We start from the raw sequence: 24,716 nt of genomic DNA, 5'->3' as shown, positions 1-24,716 counted from the left end.
AGCCCCGGCTGCCCCCCCGGTGGCTGAGCCCGCTGCACCCCCAGCCTTATTCCTCAGCCCTGGCACTGCGCTCTTTTCTGGGTTTGGGGTTTCTTTTCCTCGTGTTTTTATTTGTTTTGGATTTTTTTGTGTTTGGTTTTTTGTTCAGCTTACGGGATTTTTTTGTTGCTGCTTTTTGAGGTGTGTATAGGAATGGGAAAACAGCAGCCACCCCCAGCCAGCACTGTGCTCTGCCAGCCTCACTGAACTTAAGAGAAGCCAGGATTGTATTATTTTTTCCCTGTAAAGGTTGCCCAACCCAGGCGGGGTCCCCCCATCCCACCACCTGACGCCTGTCCCCGGTAGGACACTGCAGAGACTCTGACCCAGCTGGGGAGACAAGATGCCCCCCTATTGCCCAGGAGATATTTCCACAATCCAGGATGTTTTTCCATTAGAAAATAAACCTGTTAGGGAAACTGGAAACTCATCTCGACAGTCACCAGAATTTTTTTCCACTAGAAAAAGCTTGGATTCCAGTTGGGATCAAACCCTCAGCTACATGCACCAGGGACAGGGGCTGCAGCTACAGAAGCTTGAAGCCAGTCTCTTGACTCAGGAAAAAGGTGGGACCCGTGCCCAGGCTGCCAGCAGTGCTGTCAGCAGCTCAGCCAGTGCATAGCCCTGCCTGCAGACACACAAACAGTTGCTTCATAAATATCTGCCTGAACTAATGTAGGAATGAAAGTCTTTTACTACAAAGAGACTTGTGTGACACTCCACCTGCCTGCTCTGTTCCCCAGTCTCACTGTCGTTACTACACTCGGCAGGAAGATTGCAAGGGAAGATGTGCTGGGTGTGGTAGGGGTGTGAGGAAGAAACTGTGCAATTTTCCCGCCCACACGCAGCAACACACCTTGGCTAGAGACACAGGGGCTTAGTGCTTTTGGTGTTAAGAGCAGAAAATCATGCCTGTCTCCAGTCCTTGCACACCAGCAGGACTTGGTGTGCTTTACAAGCACTGGGGCACTCTGCAAGTAGATAGAATAAAACCATTAGGCAGTAGAGGCAACATAGAGATGAGACTTTGATCTGGGATGAACCTGTTGTTGTCCTATGAGCAATCCCATGGCACTACTGAGTACGCAGAGCCAAAACAGATGCACAGTTACAACACGCTGGCATCACTCCACATTAAACCCAAAGCTGGAAGTTGCAGACAAGCTGGTATATGTGAGGATTAGGTGGCTAGAAAGCACCAAAGCCTTTGAGCCAACAAGGTTGAGTATTGATAAGGCATAGTTCAAACTCATAACACTGGAGCTTGGGGGAGAGACTCTGGCAGAGATACTTGGAAATTCAAAGCACATTTTTATAGTGGTCTTTGTGTAGCCTTCTAGTTCAATGTGTAGACTGGCAAAGACTTCGTGTTAATGAGATGCTTAAACTGCACACCAGAAGTTTGTCACTCAGCACCTTCCACATGAGAGTAAAGAGGTGTCCTAGGTATGAGAACTGGTGGGTGTGTGCTGTTGGGGTGACAGTCCAGGTGGCTGTTCAGACATCTGGATGAGCCCAAAAGCTAACAGAGGCACTTTTGATAGTCATATCAGTAATTTGCTGTTTTGTCTTCACTGTGGTCTCACAGGGTCTCTGATAACCCTCTCATGCTTTTCCCACCGGGTTGTGTGCCAAGTGATCAGTGATGCTGACCAAAATAACTCTGTCCAGGACAATGGGACTTTGGATTACTCTTGGATAACTCAGCTGGAAAACAATTATGGATTCTACATTGGCTTGGGCTTGGCTGTCTTCTCTAGCTTCCTCATTGGAAGCAGCATCATCCTCAAGAAGAAGGGGCTTCTACGCCTGGTGGAGAAGGGAGGCACCAGGGCAGGTAAGGCTTTGGGGGGGCAGGAGGGAGAAGGTCCACCTCTTCCCAGAGTCACACACATCATCCAAACTCCAGCACTCATAAGGCAAGGGAACCCTTCTGGGTACACGTCAGCCTACCATCATCCATGCAAATAAGACCTTTTCTGAATATATTTTTGTGTGCAAGACATAGAGAGAAGTGCTGTGCTGGAGCTGAGGAGCTAATTTACAGAGCCCTGCCCTAGCAGGGCTAAAAGCAGCATTCCCCTGCCTTGCACTGCAAGTAGCAAGTCACACACTGTGTAATCAGACGGGTACCCACCAAAACAACATGTGCCCATCACAGCTCTTGCATGGGAAGGAGGAAACAGTGTTGAAAGCTCTCTGAAATGTGTATCTTTGCACAAAGGTACAAGTCATCTCTGTGTCACAGACTGGAGCAGAGCAGCACAACTACATGACCCTGCTTTTGCTCTTCTTGATGCATGAGGCAGCTTTGCCACCAAGTCACTGAGACAAGGATGTAGCCCTATGTGCTTTAATTGTATTGGTGAGAACCATTTATTAATGCAGGACTGCACACCTGCAATCTCTGTGAACCCTACTTGTGGCTTTCAGATACTTCTGAGGTATGTTGCTCAACAACATGTAGATAACTTTCCTCTAGCACCAAGCTCTTAGGGCAAGGCATGTGTTTATGTGTACATATCTATGAATGGCAAATGGTGGAGGAGCACTGGCTACAGTGAATTACACTCTGGAATTGTACACATCCCATCAGCATTGCAGACGTGCTCTAGCAAGAGCTTAAGTCCTACCTGGCAGCTGACCTACTTGCATAGCTACAAACCAAAATAATGATAATTACAATACTACTGCTTCCCAGTTCTGGGCTAGGAACAACTCTCAAATAATTTTACAAAGGACATATCACCATCCTGATTTTACTGTGTCCCCATATGGGGACACAGGGGCACAGAACAATGAAGTGACAGTCCAGGGTCAACCAGCAAAGTCACAAACAGCACCCAAGCCACAGGCCAGTCTCAAGTCCATCTCCATCCCTACCTAATGGTAGATACTCAATTCACATGTGTTTATCTTTCACCTTATATTCACACAATGAAATACCAAGTACTGTTTCAACTGTTTTCAAGATGTCTCTCTCCTCCTTCCTTCCATGAACTCCTCCCATCACAGAGCCAAGCCAGTAAAACAACAGCAAACCCCTCCCTGTTTTTCAGAACATTTAACCAGGAATTAGAAATGAATGACAAAAAACTGAAGCTGACAAGAGTTCATGAGAAAAAAAAACAAACCACAAAAAAAAACCAACTAAAAGCCAAAACAATGCAGCAAATTCTAAGGAATACCAAAGCATAACATTTCAACTTAAGCATTTGTGAACTTGAGGAACCAGAAGAGGCTGAATTAGAGCAAATTCTTGTCTGCCTCTTCATTTCCCCTTTCCCTATCCTGCCCTTTAATCTCTCAGTCCCAGTGTTTCACCCCTGCTACCTGAGCACATCACTTTTCTACAAGGCAGCTCAAACACTGCTGTTACTGACAGCTCTGGTGAGGTCAGGCTTCCCAACAACATATGCTCTCTCTGACCCAGTAAAATCAGGCTTCACAGTGTCAACAGGCTCAAGTCCCTTAGGTCTAACAGCTTGTGGGTTAAGACCCGAGCTGGATTAGTTCCCAACACAGTATGTCCATTATTCCATATAAGTATGCACACCTTTCACCAAGTTGTTCCAATGTCAGGAATCTTTCTTTCCATCAGAAATGCCCAGTCACAAAGTGCCTGTGCCACATCAACGTAACATGAGGATTTCTGGCAGCTCAGGCTGAGGCCCTGTCATACCACCATGATACAAAACAGTGTACAAAAGGAACAGACAAGCTTCTGGGACAGGATGCAGGGACCCTTCACCACAAGCAGACAGCAGCACAAAGGAGGCACCACATGCCTGCACAGAGCAGCTGACCAGTTTTTCCCCACCTCATCCTTCATCGCTATAACCCCCATATGAGCTGGATTGGGAAAAGCACATGGTCCTACCTTAGCACCCACACATGAGACTCTACAGCGTGCTGGTGTGATGTGAGGTGAAGTGCAGGGTCCCCACAGGCAGGATGTAGGGTGGCAGTGTCCCAGGTAGCAGCCTTTGGGTGGGAGCACCCAGCACAGAGCAGGCCCTGCTATCCTTCATCCCTCTGCTCCAGGATTGCCCCATAACAAACATGCAGCTGGAACGTGCAAGATGAAACAAGACCAGTCCATGGAACCTCAGCCAGGGTGTTTGTTGCTGGATTTATGGACTGGTGCACCCTGATGAACCAGTGAGGATGACCACAGTTCCCAGGGCTGAAGGGCAGCCCCAAGCTCCATCCTACAGCAGGGCAGGCTGCACCACAAGCTGATAAGCTCTGTGGCTTTGGGGCAGTGGGTGCCATTCCCATTGCCACTCAGGATTAAACAGCTCCTTTTATTGTACTTGCATTATCCAGCCCTAAATGCCAACTTGCTCTAATCCCTTAGCATGTCAGCATATTCTGTCCTTCCAGGCTGTTTTCTTTGTCATGCTCTTCCCTTTGCAATTTGTCCCTCTTGAAAGGGATGTTTCTCATCTGTCACTCCAAAGAGCATGGTTGTTAACTCCTGCCTACCTGTGTGCTTTGCTTCCTCAGGAGATGGAGGCCACGGCTACCTAAAGGACTGGCTCTGGTGGGCTGGCTTGATAACTAGTAAGTAGAAGCCGTTTCCCTGGGGTTGAAGCTGTTCCAGGCTCTGTGGGTCAGGTGCAGAACAAGCCCAGTATCTGGTGGCTTAGAAGTTTTTTCTTCTGGCAAGTTCCCCAGTCATCCACAAAGGTACCTCAAGGAGAGGGGAGCAGTGAGCCATACAACATGTCTCCACCATCCTCCTGCAGGGCTGGTAGGACTTGCTGGCTCAGTTTTACTCAACCAAAAGCATGGAAATCCAGGTTTTAATCAGGCAGCTGGCTGGTCTGCCTGTGTACCAGGCACAGGACAAACAATCTCCCAAGCGTGCCTGGAGACTCCAGGAAAGGTCACTGCTGCAGCCCAAGGGAGGTGTTGGTAGAGCTCCTTTCTTGAGCAAAACTTGCTTTGCCTTAGAGCAAGACTTAATTCCTTCTTCTCATGCTGCAACATTATCGTATCTTCTCAAAGTGGACTCACTGCTGCACATGGAGGAGCAGAGGGATTTTCAGAGCAGTCTTTTCTGGCTCTCACTGCTGCAGCAGCAGGAACTCAAGGTGCCCCCACCTTGCTCTGCCCTTACAGCTCCTGCTACACAACTATAGCAGCCCAACCCATAAGCAACCATACTCACTGTTCAGGGGACAAGAACAAGCCAGACAAGGAAAGACACCACAGCCCCAAGGAGAGTCTTTGTAGGTGAGGAGAAGACTCCCAGCAGCCCACCTGACCCCTCAGGAAGGACCCAAATGAGCTGCAGCTGCCTGCCTGGACTGGGGGTTTGATGAGTTAATGTGGGTCAGCTGTGGCATGGCCAAGCCCCACCACCTGCAGCCCTTCTCCCTGAGGGTGCTGGGCTTTAGTAACACCTCTGCCTGCATTAATTTGTAATAGACTTTCACCAACTATCTGGCCCTGTTCAGCAACAGCATGAAACCCCCATAATAAAACCCCCTCTGCTGTCTTACTAGTTTGCAAGCCCACAAGAGAAAACACAAAAAGTGTACTGGAACTCACTGGTATTTATTTTTCTTGTGTTTGTTTAGTGGGTGGAGGGGAAGCTGCCAACTTTGCTGCCTATGCCTTTGCTCCTGCAACTATTGTCACACCCCTGGGGGCTCTGAGCGTTCTCATAAGGTGATTTATGTGTCTGAGGTTTGCAATTTGCCTTTTTTTTAATTTGCCTGTTTGTCTTGTAAGATACAAAGATTTGAAGTGATGCTAGTATGATTCATTCTGCCAGAAATAAAAACAAAACAAAAAAGCCTGGGTATTTTCTAAAAAAATACTCTCAAAGTTGCTGTGCTTTTGGGGGGTCATTTGGAAACCCCTGAATTAAGCAGCATGCCCTTCTGGATGGAAATGCTGCATGTGGATAGCAACCACATACACTTCAGATTAAATGATTACAAATATCAGTGTTACTTCCTTTCTTATTGCAGCCCTTTAGCCAATTCAAGGTTGGGTTGGTTTTTTTTGTTTTGCTTTGTTCTTGTAATGAACTAAAAATCTAAAAGGGTAAAAAAACATCAGGCTTGTTATTAAACTGTCTTTCATTTGCCTAATGTTTTCTAGGCTTTTAGGGCACTCTGATGTTGTGTTTTTATTTTTCTGTCTATTGCCAAAAGGACTGAAACCCCTTTTTAAAATGTATTTGAAAAAAAAGGAGATTCACATCAAAATACATGACTCCAGGTTCTAAAGTTTTGATAGAAGGGCTGTTATTGTGAAATGCACAAGCAAACTGAGAGTTAGGACTGCTCTGGTGCCTTGCCCCAAATTTTTATGGGCAACAACTAGATATTTTTGCAGATACATCTTCAGCTTCAGTTCCTTCAGAGTTTCTTTTAGTAATTCTGATTATTTAGTTAAAATTAATGTTACTCTTTTGTTGTTAGGCATTTGTTGTTTTTCTCTCTCACATTGGTCCTTGAAGTAATTTCTTTGGGCATTAAAGGCTTTATAGTGTTTAACATGAGTCATGAGTGACTCCGTAGACCCTGAAAATACTCCTGAGGATGTGCTAACACATTCAGCATTTTTTTCACCTGCTGATACATGAGCTGTGATCTATTGATCTCACCTGCATCTCAGTGGGCTCAGCTGTCAGTAATGCAGTGTATTAACACACTGAAAGCCAACAAATATACTCTGAATTTGTCCCTTGTATGAAGGCATTCTTTACCTGATTTTAACTGCTGCCACTTCTTTAAGAGTTTAAAGCCTCAGCTGACATTTTTTCTGTCCCATGCAGTGCCATCCTGTCCTCCTATTTGCTTGGAGAACGGCTCAACCTGCTGGGAAAGCTGGGCTGCATGCTCAGCCTGGTGGGCAGCACTGTGATGGTGATACATGCCCCAGAGGATGAGGAGGTCACCACTCTAGATGAAATGTGCTCTAAGCTGAAAGAGCCAGGTATGCAGGTCATGTTTCCTCTCTCAGGACTGGGCAGTGTATGCTGCTCCCCATGCCTGCTGCACAGTTATGAGTTACTTCTCTCCCTCTTCCAGGTTTCCTCGCTTATGCTGCGATCCTCTTGGCTCTCTGCTTCCTCCTGATCTTCTACCTCGCACCCCAATATGGCCAGAGGAACATCCTCGTCTACCTCACCATCTGCTCTGTTATTGGGGCCTTCTCAGTGTCCTCCGTCAAGGGCCTGGGTATTGCCATCAAGGGCTTCTTTGCTGGTCAGCCTGTGTTGCAGCACCCACTGACATGGATCCTAATCATCACGCTGGTGGCATCCATCACTACACAAATTAACTACCTCAATAAGTCGCTAGACATTTTCAACACCTCTTTGGTGTTTCCCATCTACTATGTGCTGTTCACCACCATCGTCATCACAACTTCCATCATCCTCTTTAAGGAGTGGGTCACCATGACTGTAGTCGACATCATTGGGACAGTTTGTGGCTTCCTCACCATCATTTTGGGGGTGTTTTTACTCCATGCCTTCAAAGATATGGACGTCAGCTTAGGGAATCTACCACAAGTCCTCCAGAGTGGACAGGAAGCACCAGTCATCCGAGATGACAAGAACATCCTGATAGAGGTGGACAATGCCAGCATCGCCCCGGAGGATAAACCCAAAGTATTCATAATCTACACTTGGTGGTTACATGCAAGGGTCTAGAGGTTGGGTGAATGGGTTGATGTCAATATTCCAGAACCCTACAGAGCAGTTTAAAAAAGGAAAAGCAGAAAATAAATCCAACGGTATCTTATCCAAAGCTTGGTAGAGTCAAGCCAAGTCTTTATCTGGGCAATTGGATCTTTGCCACAGTGTAGCAACAAGGGGTATGTTTAATGCTTCAATACATGCAGCCCCTGAAAATGAAAATCCTCTTGAAATACTTCTGGGACAAAGCTCCTCTGTGAGGTCCCTTCCCATCTCTTATTCTTGGCAGGTTTACTCTTGCGCTTCTTGCCCCCCGCATGGCCATTGGTGTATTTATTTCCAAGCCCTGACTGAATGATTGATTAGTGTTTTTTCTTTTTTTTTCCTTTCTAGACACTTGCCTGAACTCTTAAAATACAGACCAGTATCTCAAAAGGAGGTGAGAGACAAGGACTGAATGGTGCACGCCTGCTATTCAGACTCTACTCATCCACGGTTAATTACTTGCTCTGCAAATAATAAGAATATTGGTGAATATGGGCAAAATGTGCCAGGTTTTGGAAGAGATGCTTACTTGTGCTCAGTGGCAGGACCCAAGCCATGAAGTGTTTTTACAGGATCATTGCAGAGAAATCTTTTTCAGCCTTTGTTTCTTGGGAGGGCTGGAATATGCAATCTCTCGTTTTAATAACATTTCAGTACTTCTTTTTTAGTCTGGAAAGGGAAATAAAGGCTTTTATATTTAAAAAAATAAAATTAATCAAAACTTGCCTGTGGATCTGAAAGTTTTAAATGATTTCTCTGATCTTATTGGTGAAAATGTAAAGGATAAACGGGCTGAAGGACAACAGAGTAGAGCAGAAAGAACATTTGGGGCAGAGCATAAAACAGCAGCGCCCTCCTTTGGCAGCAGAAAGTGATCCAATTCCCTCGAGCTTTGTTTTTTGGCATCCTAATTGCTGTAATGTTTTATGCATTTTATTTTAGAAATAATTGTAAACGGGACTCATCCTTCCCACTGCCTAGACTGTGTTTCCTAAAACCCATTCCAGCTGGAGGAATGCCACCTATAAATTGAAGATTTGAATGAAAACAGTACACAGTGACTTAATATTTCATGAGAACTGACAAATTTATTAAAACTAGGCAAAAGGCACAATGAATTGCATTCTTCAAGTATTTGCATAGATGCACAGAGAGAATTATTGTAAACCATTAATATGTGGGCACAGGAGAAAGTGAGATGTATTTCAGTATATGTTCTCTCAGGTAATGTTCTCTTTCAAAACCATCATGTTTTACCATCATTTACTCCTGCAGTTCCCCTGTTCTTATTCTCTCAACTTGCACACATATAAAAATTAAAAGGACTCACTTAAAACTACCTTTTTGGAGACTTTATGATATTCCAGCAATAACATTTTTCATTAGGGTTTGGGCATGTCCAGTTCTCTGAGCTTCTTGTGGCCCGGGGGATTTTTTAGAAGCATGATCCCACGTTCACATCACATGCAGTGAAAATATTCTTAGGAGGTTGGGTTTTTTTGTGGCCATGTGATACAGATGACGGGCTGTAGCATAAGTATGCTTGCTGTCTTCAGTGAGGGCTCAGTTATAAGGTTGAGTTCTTGTGGTCAGCTGTGTACAGTATGTGCCCAGCTTACTGCTCCATCTGTGAGCAGTAAAACATGACATTCCATGGCCACGTTACCCCAAGAAACAACTAATTCAAACAAATGTGTTGTTTGAATATAAATTGTTTCTATGCAATATAATGCAACCATAAAAAAGAGATATAAAGACTAGAAAGCTGATGCCTTTCACTTGGCATTCCTTATTTCAGACAGAAGTATTGTAGGTTGGTTTGTTTTCTAGACATAGAGAAGGTATGAAAAGGCCCAAAATGATAAGGCATAATCAACCAGAAATTCAAGACACACCCTGTGTACTGTTTCCCTGTGGAGAAAGAGGTAGTAAAGTTGAAAAAACTCATGTGGTTTAAGTCATCCTACAGATATACTGCTATATATAACTACAGATTTAATGAGTGCTCAGTGTTTGTTCATTTTCAATCAGTAGAGTTTAGGGAAATTTTTTTAAAGAGAACTATCAAACAAGACTTTTTTATGCCAATAATACAGTTTCTCACATGTGCAGCAGCAATCACGCTGAGGATTTGTCCATAATAAATCAAACACAACAGAATTGTTGTAACCATAGCTCCAGAATTTCCTGGAAATAATTTCAAGGGGGGAAAAAAAAAGAAATATTTGGCATAACAAAGGTCATCATTTTAAAATCCTGAGAAAAAAACATACACAAGCCCAAACCATTAGGATAAAAAAAACAAAACAACAAACAAATTCACAAGGGAGGGTCCTCGGGGTCAGAACCATCAGCTGCTTAAAGTGCATATGGACAGCTTTCTCCATCCACATTGTGGAGGAAAAAAAACAGGATTAAATGAGCTGCCCTACAAAAGCACCATATGTTGTATGAATATTTCTGCTGCTTTACCACCTGGGCAATGTGAAGGTAGGTTTCTCACTGGTATGGGGAGCAGATAGCCCATGCTGAACTACTGCTCAGCACAGACCAAAGCCTGAGGAGACGTGCAAAAGTGCCTATTGGTTATCCATGGTACCGTATGCTGGAGAGGAGGTCTCAGCACTGCTTGTTGCTGAGCTTCCTTCTGGCCATTTTCTCTGGATCTTGGCCAGAGTTTCCCTGTCGTACCTTGACTGTGTCCCAATGGCATGGATGGGAATGCATGAGCCCACACTGGGGTTGCAGTTGGGTCTTACAGCTTTGAGGCAAGACACGCAAGTGCTGGAAGACCAAGAGGTTGCAACACTTGCTGAAGATGGTTATATAGGGAGAATAATTAATCTGCACTACTAAAGCTAATAAAAATCCATAGTGACCCAGAATTTATTTTAACTAGGAACATTTTGATGGTTTGCTCCCTGTTGTGTCCCCACTTACCACCCACTGTAAACTCAGAATAAGCTGAAGAAAGTTATCAACAGCTGCCTTTTACTCCCAAAGGGCAGTGGTTTCTGTATAGCACCAATGTATGCTCCTGCAGCTGCGTGGATGGGCTGAGGAAACCAACAGGCTTGGGTCTTACATGAAAGCCCATCAGGGCCAGCACCTGCACTTACAGCTTTTTGTCCCTGGTAACACTTAAATAACTCATTAAAAACACATGAAACCCCTATCACCCCATCCCTGCACTGGATATTGCACAAGAATATTTAAATACCGTATAAACAAGTCATCTCCAGATGGAAAATTCTATTGGCAGAGAGAGTAGAGTTCAGCTTGGCATGTACTGGAGCAGCTTCTGGTGGCACTCCTGCCAAGCCTGCCTGCAGCTCGTTGAGTCACAAAGGAAACAGGTGAAGCTAGAGGAGAGGAACTGAGAGACTTTCTGTGGCTGTGAATTTTTTTTTTGGGTGATAAAGGCCATCCAGTCCCCTGTGAAGGTCAGAGTCAGCTGGGAACAGACTGCTTCATGAGTGCCCACGGGAGCCCAGCTGTCCCATTTTCAAGACTTTTGCTGCTTCAGCCGTTCCAACGCCAGTATTCTGGGTGAGATGGAAAATGGGGAAAAGATAGAGGGGTGAACACTGATGAAAGAGCAAATGCTGCCCCCTCCCTCTCCCACAGCTGATGTGACAGAAGGTCAGGGGAAGCCTGTCTCAGTTCACATGAATTCACACCATAAAGCATAACGTGGGAAACTCTCACCCCAGGAACACAATGAAGTTCATGTGTTTTTTCCCAATTTTTACAGCTCTAAAAAGTTTACAAGTATGTTGTCAGCTGGGGACAGCACCTATTCCATGGTCTGTGGAGTGGATGTGTTTGTGTCAAGAGGCCCAGCTTGCAGGGTGATGAGCTCAGCAACTCAAAGTCCCTTATTATGACACATTCAGGAAACATGCTCTGCAGGGAAAGCATCTCCTTAGCCATGGCTAGAGAGGCTGGAGACTGTTTCTCTTCCTTACAGAGGTACTCAAGCCTTGTGCGGACCTTCCTGTTTTGCTGCTCTTCACTTACCATTCTGGGTCACACCCCCTCATTGCCCTGCTCACATGTCTGAGGAGGTGTTCAGGGATGTGGAGGACTGAATTAACTGTTGTGCACAACCTATTAAATTCTTAATCAGGAACAGCGAAAAACAGAGGCCCCTGCAATAAAGGCAACCAAACCAACAGTCTTTCCACAGCTGTGCATGAAGGTGTTTTGCCATATGACAGCCAGGTTAGTCCCTTCAAGAGTAGTTTGATAGCTGGTGGTGAGGGGACACAGCTGAGCCTCCCATCACCACACTGAGTGCCTACCTCTGCCACAGGCTGGAGTCGTCCTGGGGTTCTGGGGTGTGCCGGAGGTAACGAGAGGGCAGAGCTGTTCCCTGGCCAGGCTCTGGGTCTGGCTGGGACAGGATTAGCTGGTAAAGCTCTTTGGGGTGGCCGAGGCCTAGAAATATCCTATGGAAGAAAGAAACAATTTTGAATTCTCAGCCCAGAGAGACACCTGGCCTGAAAATAGAACTAGAATTTTTTATTTTTTGTTATCTGAGACAGCAGATTGGGTATGCAGCTGCACACCTCCATGTCTCTGGTTTGGCATTAGTCCCAGGGACACTACAGTCTAATGGCTGCATGATGAAAAGCAGGAAAAACCTTACAGACTGGGCAAGAGTCCCCATCACAACCCTCTCTGTAGCACCCCTGCTTGGTCCAAAGGACTGAAGGGATCCTGGCAAAACCATGCTCTCAAAGACCTCTCCCTCTTGCAAGCAAGGAGGGGGGACACAGGTGTCTGCTGCTATTGCTTATTGTATTAAGTAGGTGATTAGTGGTTTACAGCAAGTTTTTCCTCTTGTTGAGTCTCATGAAGGCTGCATGGGCCTTAGGCTGCTGGGCAGCTGGCTTCAAACTGAGGACAATCAAACAGGATAAAAGGGGTTCTTTGCACTGCCTCCTAAATGGAGCCATGGGCTGAAAGTACATCATATTCTAGCTACTTATTTTTAAGCTTTGAATTTTGCAAGTAATAGGGAAGCTATGTTCTACAGCTTTCTAATTAGCCACATTATTGATGCACTAAAGGTTGGAAGCAAGTTTCACACACACACACACACTATGTGATTGCCCATATAATGCCTGTAAACCCTATATACACGTATCTACGTGTGTCCATGCAAACACAGCCCTGCACCCACCTACAATCAGTTATTCCTTTGTTTGTGCACACAACTGTCCCTAATGGGATACTCAGAGCATTATATTCTCCATTTGCCTAATGAATTTCAGTGTAAAGCATGTCCCCGGGGAAAAATTACCCCCACCTGCTGGCTGTTGCTCAGTCTCTGTGTTGTTGCTGCCTTACAGGTGTTGATTTAACAAACACAGCTGCACTCACAGCTTGGAGGGCACCCAAAACCCCTGCAGTCTTCTTAGACTGTGCACGATGGCTGCAACAGCCGAAGCTTGGGGATCTAGTGCTCTCCAGGGACCTTGCCCTGTGGCTGCAGGAAGGACAAGCCAGACTAAATCCCACCAACAGCAGGGTCGAAAGAGCTCCTATAGGAATAGCAAGAGAGCAAATCTGGCAGACACTTCAAACATCTAGGAAGGGACTGACACTAGCAAACAGTGAAATTAATGACTTCCTCTTTACCTTCTACATCTTGTGACTCTCCTCCAACTCAGAAACGGTAAGGGTTATTTTGGAAATCCTAGCAGAATTGTCCCATCTAGTAGGTCAGACTGGTGTAAAGAGACTGGATGCATTGAGGGGAAACACAATGGAGATTGTGGGGACCTTGTCAACAACCAGCTGGGAAGGATACCTATTCCTTCTTGACTACAGTCAGCTTCCTTCTTTTGTTTTAGTTTTCTTTCCTGTTTTTTTTTGAACAATGGAGCTAGAAACATATCCCATTCACTAAAATATTTTGGTTTTGTTTTCCTCTGTATCCTTCAGAGAGAAACTGCCTCCTGCCATTCCCTGTAACTGAGCCCTTGGCTTCTTTGCTGGCCCAAGCCTAATCAAACTAGTATGGAAATACTTTAGCAAAATGAGTTTAAGTTTGTCTAAGTGATTTGCCATCTTTTCCATAAGAATGTGGGGTCTGTACTAAACTTAGAAAAAAACTGCCAGCAAGAGAAGTAAGTCAATACCCTTTCCTCACAATCTAAAAATAAGCTGATGGCAAGGATGCTCATATAAGATGGGGTCAATCTGGGTTAGGTCTAATGTTCCCTATGCAACATATTAGAAGTCCCATTTCTGCTCCGCATCAAAATTTGTCTGAGGCTTCCAAGACCTTCGTCCAACCAAATGCAAAATACCTGAGAGGTCATCCCCTGAGGTGGGGAATGGAGATCTAGTACTCAGTACTGAACCTCAGACTGGTCATCTCATAAAGGCTTGTTTCCAGGAGATAAAACATATCCAAATGGTAAGAGAAGCTTTGCTAGGCTTATGCAGGAAAAATTCTGTACAGCCCTTTTGTTCTTGGCAAATCATGTATTTGATTTGCAGCTAAAAAATGTACAGATGACCTTGGGAAATTGAATGCTGCTTTGAGATCTAAGCTACCTGATTTCAAGTTCAGGTTAAAGGCAGCAAGGACCTGAATTAAGAGCAATTGTGAATTGTGAATGCCAGTGTCCAGCAAGGTTATTGTCAGCTACACTACAAAGCAAGGAAGACCACCTGTAATTGTCCTGCGGGGAGATGGAGTGTACACAAGTGAGCATGGTAACTCCTACACCCCAGCAGGGTTAGAGAGCCTCACTCAGAACAAATCTCCCATCAAACTGCATCTGCAGGACAGTGGAGCAACTCCCTACCTGAGAGACGGGGGGTCTGGGAGCAGGAGGTGCTGGCCGGCTCGGGGGTGTCCTCCGGGCGATGTCCCTTGCTGGTGGGGGCTGTGCTGGCCTGGTGGGCTGCCCCACACCACAGCTGTACCCAGCAGAGAAGGCAGGTGGCTGCTGCATGTTCATTTGGAGCCCTGGAGCTTGCTGGGGAGGAGGTTTCAATGGGATTTCAGGGAAGCCAATCACCTGTGCAAAAGATCCATAAATCCCAGGAGTTAGGTACTTCTGCTTCAAACCACCTTTTTACGCTCTGCTACAATTTTGAGGATCTTCATGTGGTCTTTGAGCCACACAGTAGGACGTATCAGTGTGTGTTGTTTATGTCTAGTAGGTATTGATTAGATAGACCGGGACAATTATGAGGCAGAAATGAGAACCAAGAGAACACAGTGACTCAAAGATTATCATTATAATTGACATTTGCAAATAAACAAGCATTTGCGATTGCTACAGTTTTGAAAGAGGGATTTGACAGAAGAGGCTCTACCAGGAGAGGCAAGAGGCCACACAGGCCTGGTCAAATCCCAACTCCTACCTTTGGGGAAATGGATAGAAATAGATGCTACATTCAGCTCCCACTGACTTTCAGCCATGGGGGATGTCTGTCTGTTTTTCCCATCCTTTGGTAAATCCACTCTCTAATTGCTGTGTGAGAGGGAACTACATCCTGTATCTCAGGGCAGCTGCATCTCTGCCCTGGGAGGTGGAAGGTGGCCTTGCCCCTACCTTCCTCTGCTCCTGGGGGGTTTTCAACTTGAAGGCAGGGTTTGCATGCCCATTTCCAGAAGTGTCACTGACAGTGAGAGAAAGAAAAGACTGTTACTTCCTTGATACATTTTCTCCTTTTTCTTTGCTGTACATTCCATTACATTTTAACTGAAGTAAAAAAATGAGAAGCAAATACTGACTAGACCAACACACCCATTTTGTTACATTCCTCACAGCCTTTGCAGCTTATCTTCTGTCCTGACACTGAAAGGGGGTAGATTCAAGTAGGCAAAGTGCAGCACTAACAATTTACCTGAATTGTGGTGTCTTCTTCAGAGAACAGATGGAAAATTTATTCCAGCATTTCAGATAATGGAATAAAAACATTATTCCAATTAGAAAGAGAATAGGAGCCAGGATTGCTAGAGTTATCACGCCTGCTGAAGGGCCTGAGGGCAAGAAAGTGGAGTTAGTTAAATGGAAAACTCTTTGCTCCCAAGATAGCTTCAGTCTTTCTGAAGTGCCACCACAGTAGAGTTGGTCCAACTCACCTTCAGGCATGGGAGGACCACTATCCAAACTTCCCCCCCTTCCCAGCTTGTTGCAAAATGGGGGGGCCCACCCCTGGTTGCAGTGGCAGTTCTTGTTATTATTGCACACCTGAAGGGGGAAGACTCAGAGACTTTAGTGAGAGTTCCTAAAGAATCTACAAGATGAAAACACATTAAGCCCTTGCTGGATAAAACACTGCAGAAAAAATCTTATTGGCACAAATAGGGAGTTAAGCGCCTGGCAACACTTTCCTATTGGGGAGTGAATGTGACTTTTCTTTCTCAAAAAGACAAGGGTTCTTAAGCTGAAGTGCCACTAAGCAATATTTAGAAATATCTTTCTCTTGTTCTTACCTCTAAACTGAAGGATACGACTCTTCCTTTCCATACAGTGAAGATTTCTTCCTGTTTCTTACTGTTTAAATTTACTACTTGGCCCATTGCTATTTGTTTTATCATCTAGGCAGCCCTCTGTTTAGGGATGTCCTATGCTAATTGTAGCATTTAATTTGATGCTGTGGAATAGTTGGTAATAATTACCTACAGCGTCATGAATTGTAAGAAATGAAGCAGACTGGGAATGAAAGCTTGGGGTGAGTCCCTCTCCTTGACAGGTACATCATGGAGCCTCACAGGCTGCTCAGGGAAGCACACCTTGCTACACACTGCTGTATTTATCACTCCTGTCAATCGTCTAACTGGACCATGGAACTGGAGAAATGCTGTTTTGCATCAGAAACATCAGAAAAAGGTATAAAAAATTCTCATTAGCTGTTTCTTTCCATCTCTTGGGGACACAACAGAGCACAGTTTGGGATAAACTATTCTAAACATAACTTTTTACCATGTTTTTCCCTCAGTGAGTCTGTTTTGGTTGTTGTTTTTTTTTAATTCAATATAAACTGGGCCCAAAAGGGTGTGGGTTTTTTTTGTAACATTACCCCTTTTTGTTTTTCATTCATTGCAATTCATATCCCTTCTGTAAACCTCTTTAAATCCTATGTCAAAGAGACACTCTCAGACCAGAAAATGCATAAAACAGAAAGGAACATGCAAAACAATAATCAAGAAGAAGAACTACTGAGCTGAACAACCATCCACAAATGAATGGCAGCCCATCCTGTTCAGTCTGAAATGGAGGTGAAAAGGAAGACACCTACCCCATGCCCGTGGCACTTCTTGCTACAGCTTTCAGAATCAAAGATGATGGACGTGTTCTGGCAGCGTCCCTCAAAGCAAACCTAGAGATCCAAAAACTCAGCCTTAGGTCTTCGGGTTATATGCCATGTTACTGCCTTGTGTTATTTTGTGACTTGTGGGGTCCCAGACAACAATACAAGTAATACCCCGGGCAAGAGCAACAGACCATGAAGCTATACTTGTTCCCAAGGACATTTAATCACTAACCTTAATCACATGTCAGAGAGAGGAGTGGGAACTCAGAAGTTGATAGCTTGGCCATGCCCATGTGGCAAGACTCTGAAGTTCTCAGGTGTCTTGACTTCTAATTGTCTCACCTCTATGCAAGATAACCTCAAGCAACTAGCAAATCCCAGATTTAGCACTGGCCCTGGACTTCATCTGGCAAAGGCTTAAGGTAGGGCCTTTGGTGTGTATTCTTCCATCGCTTCTCAGAAACCTCTAAGAAATTATTTTTCTAACATAAAAATCCCCTAGAAAGGCATAAGACAGCAGAAATGAATGGCTTGATAACCACAAAGAACTTTCCAGATGGAAAAGTCATACCCTGAGCCTCCCACAAGCCTTTACAGGCAGGAGTCTACCTACATGATGGCTGCCACACTTTGTTCCTGTCAACACCAAGCCAGGATCCAGCATCTCCTTTTCCTCACTCTCTGATCGGTACACGTGGGTCCCTCGGCACCTCAGCTCTGTCCTCTGCGTGCGGAGAGTTGTATCGATGGCCACTGCGTTGGACTGCAGGGGTTTGGAAGCAGAGCTCTGGCACTGGATCTTCCCACATTTAGCATCTCTGTTTTCAATGGAAAGGATAAAGTGATTATTTTTGGCTTGCTGGATGTTTTGAGGGCATCAGCTCCACATGGAAATTAAAGCAGCAGCATTGAGTCATTGTTCAGTAGCAAGAGCATGCACCTCCCAAGAGCTGCCCCAAGCAACAGCATCTGGTGGGTACTGATGGTACCATTTCACTGTCCCCATGGGTAGGCCAGCATCAATACAATCACAGATGAGATTAGGAAGGTTTTGACTCAGCTAAAAAGTTACATTTAACTTACAGATTTGAAAACCCCCTTTTCTGTTGCTTTGAAAAAATATCAACTAGATGCTTTATAATGCAGAAGGCAGGGAAAGTGGTAAATTTAAACCTTCAGACATAAGATCTCTCTCTAAATCTGACAAGGATGCAGCTGGTTTCCCAGAATGCAGGAGTGGAACCAAAGCATGGATCAGTTTTATCTACTGGCCCATAATTTCATAATACATAAAAACAGTTTCTCCAATGAGCAACCCTTGGCTGCCACTCTGCTTTCTACCTCATCTCGCACTTCCTGTAGTTGCCATAGATATCCTTCCCGCAGTTCCCGTAGATGTCTCCAGCAGCATTAACCTTCTCGAAGCAGGCATCTGGTGCTGGCCTTGCTCCTGCATGGAAGAGACTCACGTGGCTGATTCCTGTGGAGCCTGGCAGTCCATGCTGACCACTTGTTCTTTTGCTAGGATGGGTTGAGCACAGGAAATTTTGGTGCCTCCTCTAAGCGAGCAAGGCAGGAGAAAAGGCTCCCCAGGCTTTGCTACTGATAATGGGTATGGAAGGTACTACTGCCTTGCACAGGTGAATAACAGCAGGATGCCATACAATACTTCCTGTTCAAAGGGCAACGTATTTCACTGCAAGTGGTGTCCTTACCAGGCCCCCACAGCTGCAAGCACTGGTCCTTATAGGTGAGACACATGCCACTGTAGCAATAGGCCTTTCCTCCATCGCAGGAAGCCCCATCGATTTGGTAAGAGTTGGGAGGGCAAAACGGTGACTCGCCAGTGCAGTATTCTGGCAGGTCACAGAGTCCTGACCTTTCCCTGCAGGGAGTTCCTGGAGACATCAGCTAAAAAAATACAAAGGTGGAAAAAACTGAGCTATTGCTTGGCTCCTCTGTGGTTTTGTGTCTGACTGTGTTTGCTCCCCTTTCCCCTTCATTTTTTAGCCTCACAATTCCACCACCACCATTCCCTCTCCTTTTCTCCCAGGAAGCCCCAGAGGTCCCACCTTGCACTGATGACAGCAGCTTCCATGGGCACATTCAGCACCCAGCTTGAGGGAGCAGGTGCTGGCATTGCAGCAGGGGTTGTTGCATTCCTGGAAGACAGTGAGATGCAGCAGAGTTTACTAAGCAGATGCTCAGGAGAAGAACATGCAAGAGCACTGAAGTGTAAGGCTGACACTAGTCTGTTCTCCTACATGAGAAATTACATGCAAAGTAACAGCCCTCTTTCCACAGGATGTTACTGATACCCAGCATGTGCTGAGCTACAGCAGGGCATAATTGTACCCTCTGTTGGACTGACTGGATACTATAGGCTGTGCTCATTCCATCTGATGAGTCTGGGCTGCTTATTCCAGATCCTTTTTGTCTTCTTAGTAAAAGTATGAATTTGGAGAAGTGACATGCAGTTCTAAGAGAAGCTCCATCCTTACCAAGAATGGAGCTGTAAAGTGAATTTACATATGGAACTGCAACATCTAACATCACTTTTTCTCTTCTTTTTTAGAAGATTGCATCACTTCTGTTCAATCATAGATTACATCATCCCTAAGTTCTGGGATGCACTGTACTTTGCACTGTAATTTTAGTTAGACATGATACTTTACAACCTTGATTTACATTGCATATACATTTATATTTACCCTCTGTTGGACTGACTGGATACTATAGGCTGTGCTCATTCCATCTGATGAGTCTGGGCTGCTTATTCCAGATCCTTTTTGTCTTCTTAGTAAAAGTATGAATTTGGAGAAGTGACATGCAGTTCTAAGAGAAGCTCCATCCTTACCAAGAATGGAGCTGTAAAGTGAATTTACATATGGAACTGCAACATCTAACATCACTTTTTCTCTTCTTTTTTAGAAGATTGCATCACTTCTGTTCAATCATAGATTACATCATCCCTAAGTTCTGGGATGCACTGTACTTTGCACTGTAATTTTAGTTAGACATGATACTTTACAACCTTGATTTACATTGCATATACATTTATATTCAGGGAAGGTATGCCTATCTTCTGAAAAAAAAACACTAAGCTGTTTACACACACATAACTGTGTTTGTAAAACACATAATAAAATCATTGTACCCCACTAAACCCCAAATGGTTGGATCTGAACAATTGTTACCTCTACCTCTCCACAGTCACACTCCTCCCCCTCTTCCAAGTAGCCATTTCCACATTTCCTCCCACCATACATTTTTTTGGTATCCGGCATATTGGAGAGACACATCCCTCCACCAGACTGCAGATACTTCTCCAGCTCTTTTCTATTGCACTGGTTGAACACCTTGGGGAATGGGTGCCTGAACAAAGACAGTGTAAAAAAACATCATAACAGATCTGGGCAATGGTTTATAGAACCAAAAATGAGTATATGCAAATCCTTACAAGTGCCAAAGGGCATGGTTCTCTCTCTCTGAAGTCTATGGAATTGTGCTAAAGCAAATAGTGATTTTGTGTGCCTGTTTAAAATCAGACCCATCTGGATTACATTTGAAAATAAGGTGAGATTGCACTACAAGACTGTCTAGCAATATAACAGCCTTAAAAATAAACTTTATGTAAATAGAATATGTTAAGTTAGATTGGACTTTGAGAGCTGAAAAGTAGGGCTGTCATTACCTGCTCAATACTGAAGCTTGGGCAAGCCTAAGAATCTAAATCTGAGAATCACTTGGACTGTGAATAACTGCTTGTGAATCTAACTGATAAAAATAACGTCTCGTTTTTCCTATCTACTGCCTCATTGCAAAGGATGTGAATATTTCATGTTACATGAATTATTAACTTATACTGCTACAATGCTTGAACCTATGCACTCTCTATATGACTGTGCATGTGTGTGTACATGTTGTGTGTTGGACATTTTATTCACATGTCTGTATGTTTTCACTTCTTCATTATTTGGAGGAAATCATAAAAGAAGGTATCTGTGAAATCCCTAGGAGAAAGGCTTGAGGAAACAGGGAGTGTGTTTTTTAGTGAATGGGTTTTGCTGATGTTTTTACGTGACTGAAATATGGAAGTTGTTGAGGTTCCTCATCCACAATGAGCTCTGAAATCCCTGTGAGTTTCCAGAGTTGCTCTCACTTCCCCTTTCTCCTAAAGCCAGCTACTTATTCCTTTTTAAACACAAGCTCTCTCTGGCTGACTGAATCCAAGCAGCATTCTTAAGACAATATGTAGTCAATCAGTTTTCATGTCTTCTGACTTAGAAATACAGCCCTATCACTGTGCCTTTAAATAAAGTTGATTCTTCCCTGAAGCAATTCTTTTTCCCTCTTGTTACCACACATTATCTTTTGTACATGATACTTTAGAAGCCCTGTTAACTCTCTATCTACTCATCTCTTGCAACACAGACATGACACCCACGTAGACCTCTACATGGCAAAGTCACACATGTTCTGGTCACCCCTCATTCCTCTGTACTTGCTGGAAACAGGCGGTCCAGGTTTTGCAGAAGGATGTGTGTGCATACAGGCATTGAACTTGCTTTGGGGTGGTGGATCATTGATATGACACAGTGGGAAGCACAAACTCAGAGATGAGGGGTTAGAGGGGTCCTGAGACAGTCCCACAGGATAGAAGAGAGAAAAATTTTCCTTTTTACCAGACAGTTCAGAGCTCACTTCTAAATGCTGCCAGATCGCTACATTACCAAAGGAAAATCTCAAGCAGGAATAAGCTCATTGGGAATTTAGCAAATTGCTACTGATACATGAGCCAGGGTTTGCCCAGAAGTGTTTTCTCTATAAACACACTGGCTCAAATGGGCAGCAAATCAACCCACCTGCAGTCTGCATTTCTAGCTCTTAACTCCACCAAAGCTCTTGTAACAAAGCCATTTGCACTTCTCCATGACACCCTGTATGACAAACTCACCCAGTTGCAGAAGCCATGATGCAGCCTCCATCTTCTGCAGGGGTAGTACAGCAGCCAGCAGAATCATGATTCATGCCAAAATTGTGTCCCATCTCATGGGCAATGGTAGCAGCAACACCAATGGCATTATCAGAGTGATCCTATACAAGGTCAAAGAAGCACATCAGCATTTTACCTGTGCCTGTCCTGTGCACTTCTGAGTCAATGGGCTAAGTAGCACTTCTCATTACTACATGTAGAAAACATCTCCTGAAGGTATTCCTGCCTATGATTAGGTTAGACAGAGGCCTTCATGGGAAATATTTTCCTCCTTGGCTTTAGGAGGCATCTATCTTATGCATTCACTGCTGGCAAGAAGCATCCTTATTAGGTATTTGCAATTACTTACCATGTTTACTCCTCCTGACTGGAAATCAGAGCACATGGCCATCACGGGAGCCAAGCCTACTGTGGTACCTTGGAAGGCCACACCCCTAAAATCAACCCAGAAAGACCATAAAATGGCACCAAGGCACCTGAGAAGGCAGGACAGAGAAATGCATCCTGCAGTTCACCACTCTATACATACACACAGTGTGAGGTGAATACATTTTCTTTAGCAATATCTTCAAGGACAGGGCTCTATCACAGAGCTATAAATAATTAAGACCTGTCTTTCTTTGACTACTGCATTGTTTTATGGGCCAACCAGCCAATTCTAGTTTTTATAATCTTCTGCTGACAAAAAAAATGTTCTCCCTGAGCTTTGCAACAAGCACAGAAAAGATTATTTCTGGATCCTTAGTTGGGTGCTATTTTGGATATTTAATTTACCTTAAGCCTGCTATTTGCCAGCTTGGATTTCAGGGACCTGACAGAATACTAGATAACACCTCTGAGGTGCAGCCTCAAGATCCAACTGTCAAGCTGGAATTCTGCACTGTCCTATCTGAAATGGGAGCCTTTTAAATTCTGCTCAGGACATGAGTAGGTGAAGGTGAAATAGAGTAATGTTAAACGGAAAAAAATCCCAACCAAAACAAGGGAAAAGGCAATGCATCCTTGCATTTCAGTCCTCCAGGCTTGTCCTCTGACTCACCACTGTTTACTGGAGGATGAATTACTATGGGAGAGATAAGGAGGTCTAAGAGGTGCTGCAAATTTTTCTTCCAATGACATCTGCACTGCTGGCCATAGCAACTGGGCCTAATAAGATCAGCTGGATGAGTCACAGATCATCAACCAGCTCCCAGCACCATGTCCCCTGTGTCTCAGCAGGATAAGTTAGGAATGAAAGGCTAGGTCTTCTGCAAAGGGCCTAGGTTCTTCTTACAGGTCTTGCTTATGGTTCAGATTTTCTTGAAACTGTGTAAGTAGCTGTAGCTGATCATGTGAAGCTGCTTGTGATACACACAAGCAATAAAGCTGATGCACTTCGGCATACGTGTACTGAGACTGCTCCACAGCCTGGGACCTCCACTTCTCCTGGAATGGTTTGTGCTCTGGCTGCCTAAGCTGAATGCTGGCTGAGCACTACATAAATCTGCCACTCTGAATCTTAGAATGTCATCTTACAGACTGATTTCTCAGCCCCCAAACCCACTTGTCAGAAATGTGAGAAATAAACCTACGTGATTAGTTGAGCATTATCGTGTTTTCTTTGCACCCTCTCCTTGCTACTCCAGGCCAGAAAGGACTTCAGAGTGGAGTAGGGATTCTCAGATACATCACATTTATTCCAATTACTCCAGATCTCCAGCCCCACCAAAGCAATCCGGATATTCAGGGATCTGTAAAACTAAGATATGAGAAGGTAAAGACATAACAAAATAAGCATCACTAATTTAGTTTACTACGTTTTTAATCTTGTGTATAAACCCAGCTATATGCACATGCCCAGAGAAGATGCTCTCTCTGGAAACACACTGCAACTTAGCACCACAGCTCTGCAGAGAGAAATGTGCAACACCCACAAACCTGAACTCAAGTGAACTAGGGATGCTGGACTTTCATTTTAAATTAATGACAGAGAGATAATTTAGAGAAAGAAAGACTGGAGATTGAGGTTGTGGTTATCTTTAGATATGTCAACATTCCTGAAAAGAGGAAGGAAATAATCTGCTGCTCACATCAAGGACAAACATAGTAAGTCTTCATGGGTGGGGGGGTGAAAGGAGTGGTAGAAAGAGTTTAAAGCAAGAAGGGAAGTATGAAGGGAGTGGATCTGTACCTGACGTTCAACAACAGAATTGTCTGTCAGATGCTCTACACTCCCCAAGTCACTGGGGAGACTTGGCAAAACATTCTCCTCTCTCTCAAGAAATCAATCTTCCTCTATCACAATTAATGATCATCAGTCATTATTTGGACTTTGCTTGCATCAGTTTCTGCACACCTTATCTCACCTTATCGACATAATTAGCAGCCTCCACTAATTTAAGCCTTGTTGCTTCAATGTTGAAGTGATGCTTCTGAAACTGAACAAAATGAACACATCAGACAGCACAAAGGCAACTGGAAAGAGCTGAAATGTGTTAAAACAATCCACATTACTGTTGGAATAATAAGGTAACTATCAGGTAAATCCCAAAAACCTTCTTCTACTGAAGGAGACAGTCAAGTAAGTGCAGTTCATGACACTGAGGCTACCCCAGCTTGTCTGATGAACTAGTGAACAACATATGGCAGTTCCTGGGTATGTGTTTTTTCATAGTTTCCCTGGTATCCTGCTGCCTAATAGAGAAA

At 44.3% G+C, this 24,716-nt stretch overlaps 2 protein-coding genes across 2 annotated transcripts in view; one reads left to right on the top strand and one right to left on the bottom strand.

Moving 5' to 3' along the window:
* The first annotated feature begins 382 nt into the window (after window positions 1-382).
* On the top strand, window positions 383-7,717 carry NIPAL4 (NIPA-like domain containing 4). Its single transcript, XM_010002120.1, has 6 exons — window positions 383-605; window positions 1,628-1,876; window positions 4,549-4,605; window positions 5,628-5,718; window positions 6,836-6,996; window positions 7,092-7,717. The coding sequence occupies exons 1-6, from the start codon at window positions 383-385 to the stop codon at window positions 7,715-7,717; spliced, it is 1,407 nt and encodes a 468-aa protein (XP_010000422.1).
* A 3,500-nt stretch (window positions 7,718-11,217) lies between these two features.
* Window positions 11,218-24,716, bottom strand: part of ADAM19 (ADAM metallopeptidase domain 19) — a 33,647-nt gene continuing 20,148 nt past the window's right edge. The window contains exons 6-21 of the mRNA XM_010002119.1: window positions 24,377-24,448; window positions 23,603-23,769; window positions 22,381-22,465; window positions 21,993-22,132; window positions 20,233-20,410; window positions 19,108-19,197; window positions 18,751-18,946; window positions 18,377-18,485; window positions 17,649-17,853; window positions 17,021-17,101; window positions 15,861-15,969; window positions 15,623-15,758; window positions 15,328-15,394; window positions 14,572-14,787; window positions 12,052-12,198; window positions 11,218-11,292 (exon numbers count right to left, since the gene is read on the bottom strand). Of these exons, the coding sequence (XP_010000421.1) occupies window positions 11,218-11,292; window positions 12,052-12,198; window positions 14,572-14,787; window positions 15,328-15,394; window positions 15,623-15,758; window positions 15,861-15,969; window positions 17,021-17,101; window positions 17,649-17,853; window positions 18,377-18,485; window positions 18,751-18,946; window positions 19,108-19,197; window positions 20,233-20,410; window positions 21,993-22,132; window positions 22,381-22,465; window positions 23,603-23,769; window positions 24,377-24,448 (2,073 nt within the window). The remainder of the gene's footprint in view (window positions 11,293-12,051; window positions 12,199-14,571; window positions 14,788-15,327; window positions 15,395-15,622; window positions 15,759-15,860; window positions 15,970-17,020; window positions 17,102-17,648; window positions 17,854-18,376; window positions 18,486-18,750; window positions 18,947-19,107; window positions 19,198-20,232; window positions 20,411-21,992; window positions 22,133-22,380; window positions 22,466-23,602; window positions 23,770-24,376; window positions 24,449-24,716) is intronic.

The sequence above is a fragment of the Chaetura pelagica genome, unplaced genomic scaffold, assembly GCF_000747805.2.
Source record: "Chaetura pelagica isolate M959 unplaced genomic scaffold, ChaPel_1.0 scaffold356, whole genome shotgun sequence".
Classification (NCBI taxonomy): Eukaryota; Metazoa; Chordata; class Aves; order Apodiformes; family Apodidae; genus Chaetura; species Chaetura pelagica.
This window is presented reverse-complemented; position numbering and strand designations above follow the sequence as displayed.

Excerpts from the sequence above, each read along its gene's own strand:
- NIPAL4 (XM_010002120.1), top strand. The coding sequence starts at position 383 with ATGCCCCCCTATTGCCCAGGAGATATTTCCACAATCCAGGATGTTTTT. Across the intron at positions 1,877-4,548 it reads GAAGGGAGGCACCAGGGCAG|GAGATGGAGGCCACGGCTAC; the intron begins GTAAGGCTTTGG and ends TTGCTTCCTCAG. Across the intron at positions 5,719-6,835 it reads GCTCTGAGCGTTCTCATAAG|TGCCATCCTGTCCTCCTATT; the intron begins GTGATTTATGTG and ends TGTCCCATGCAG.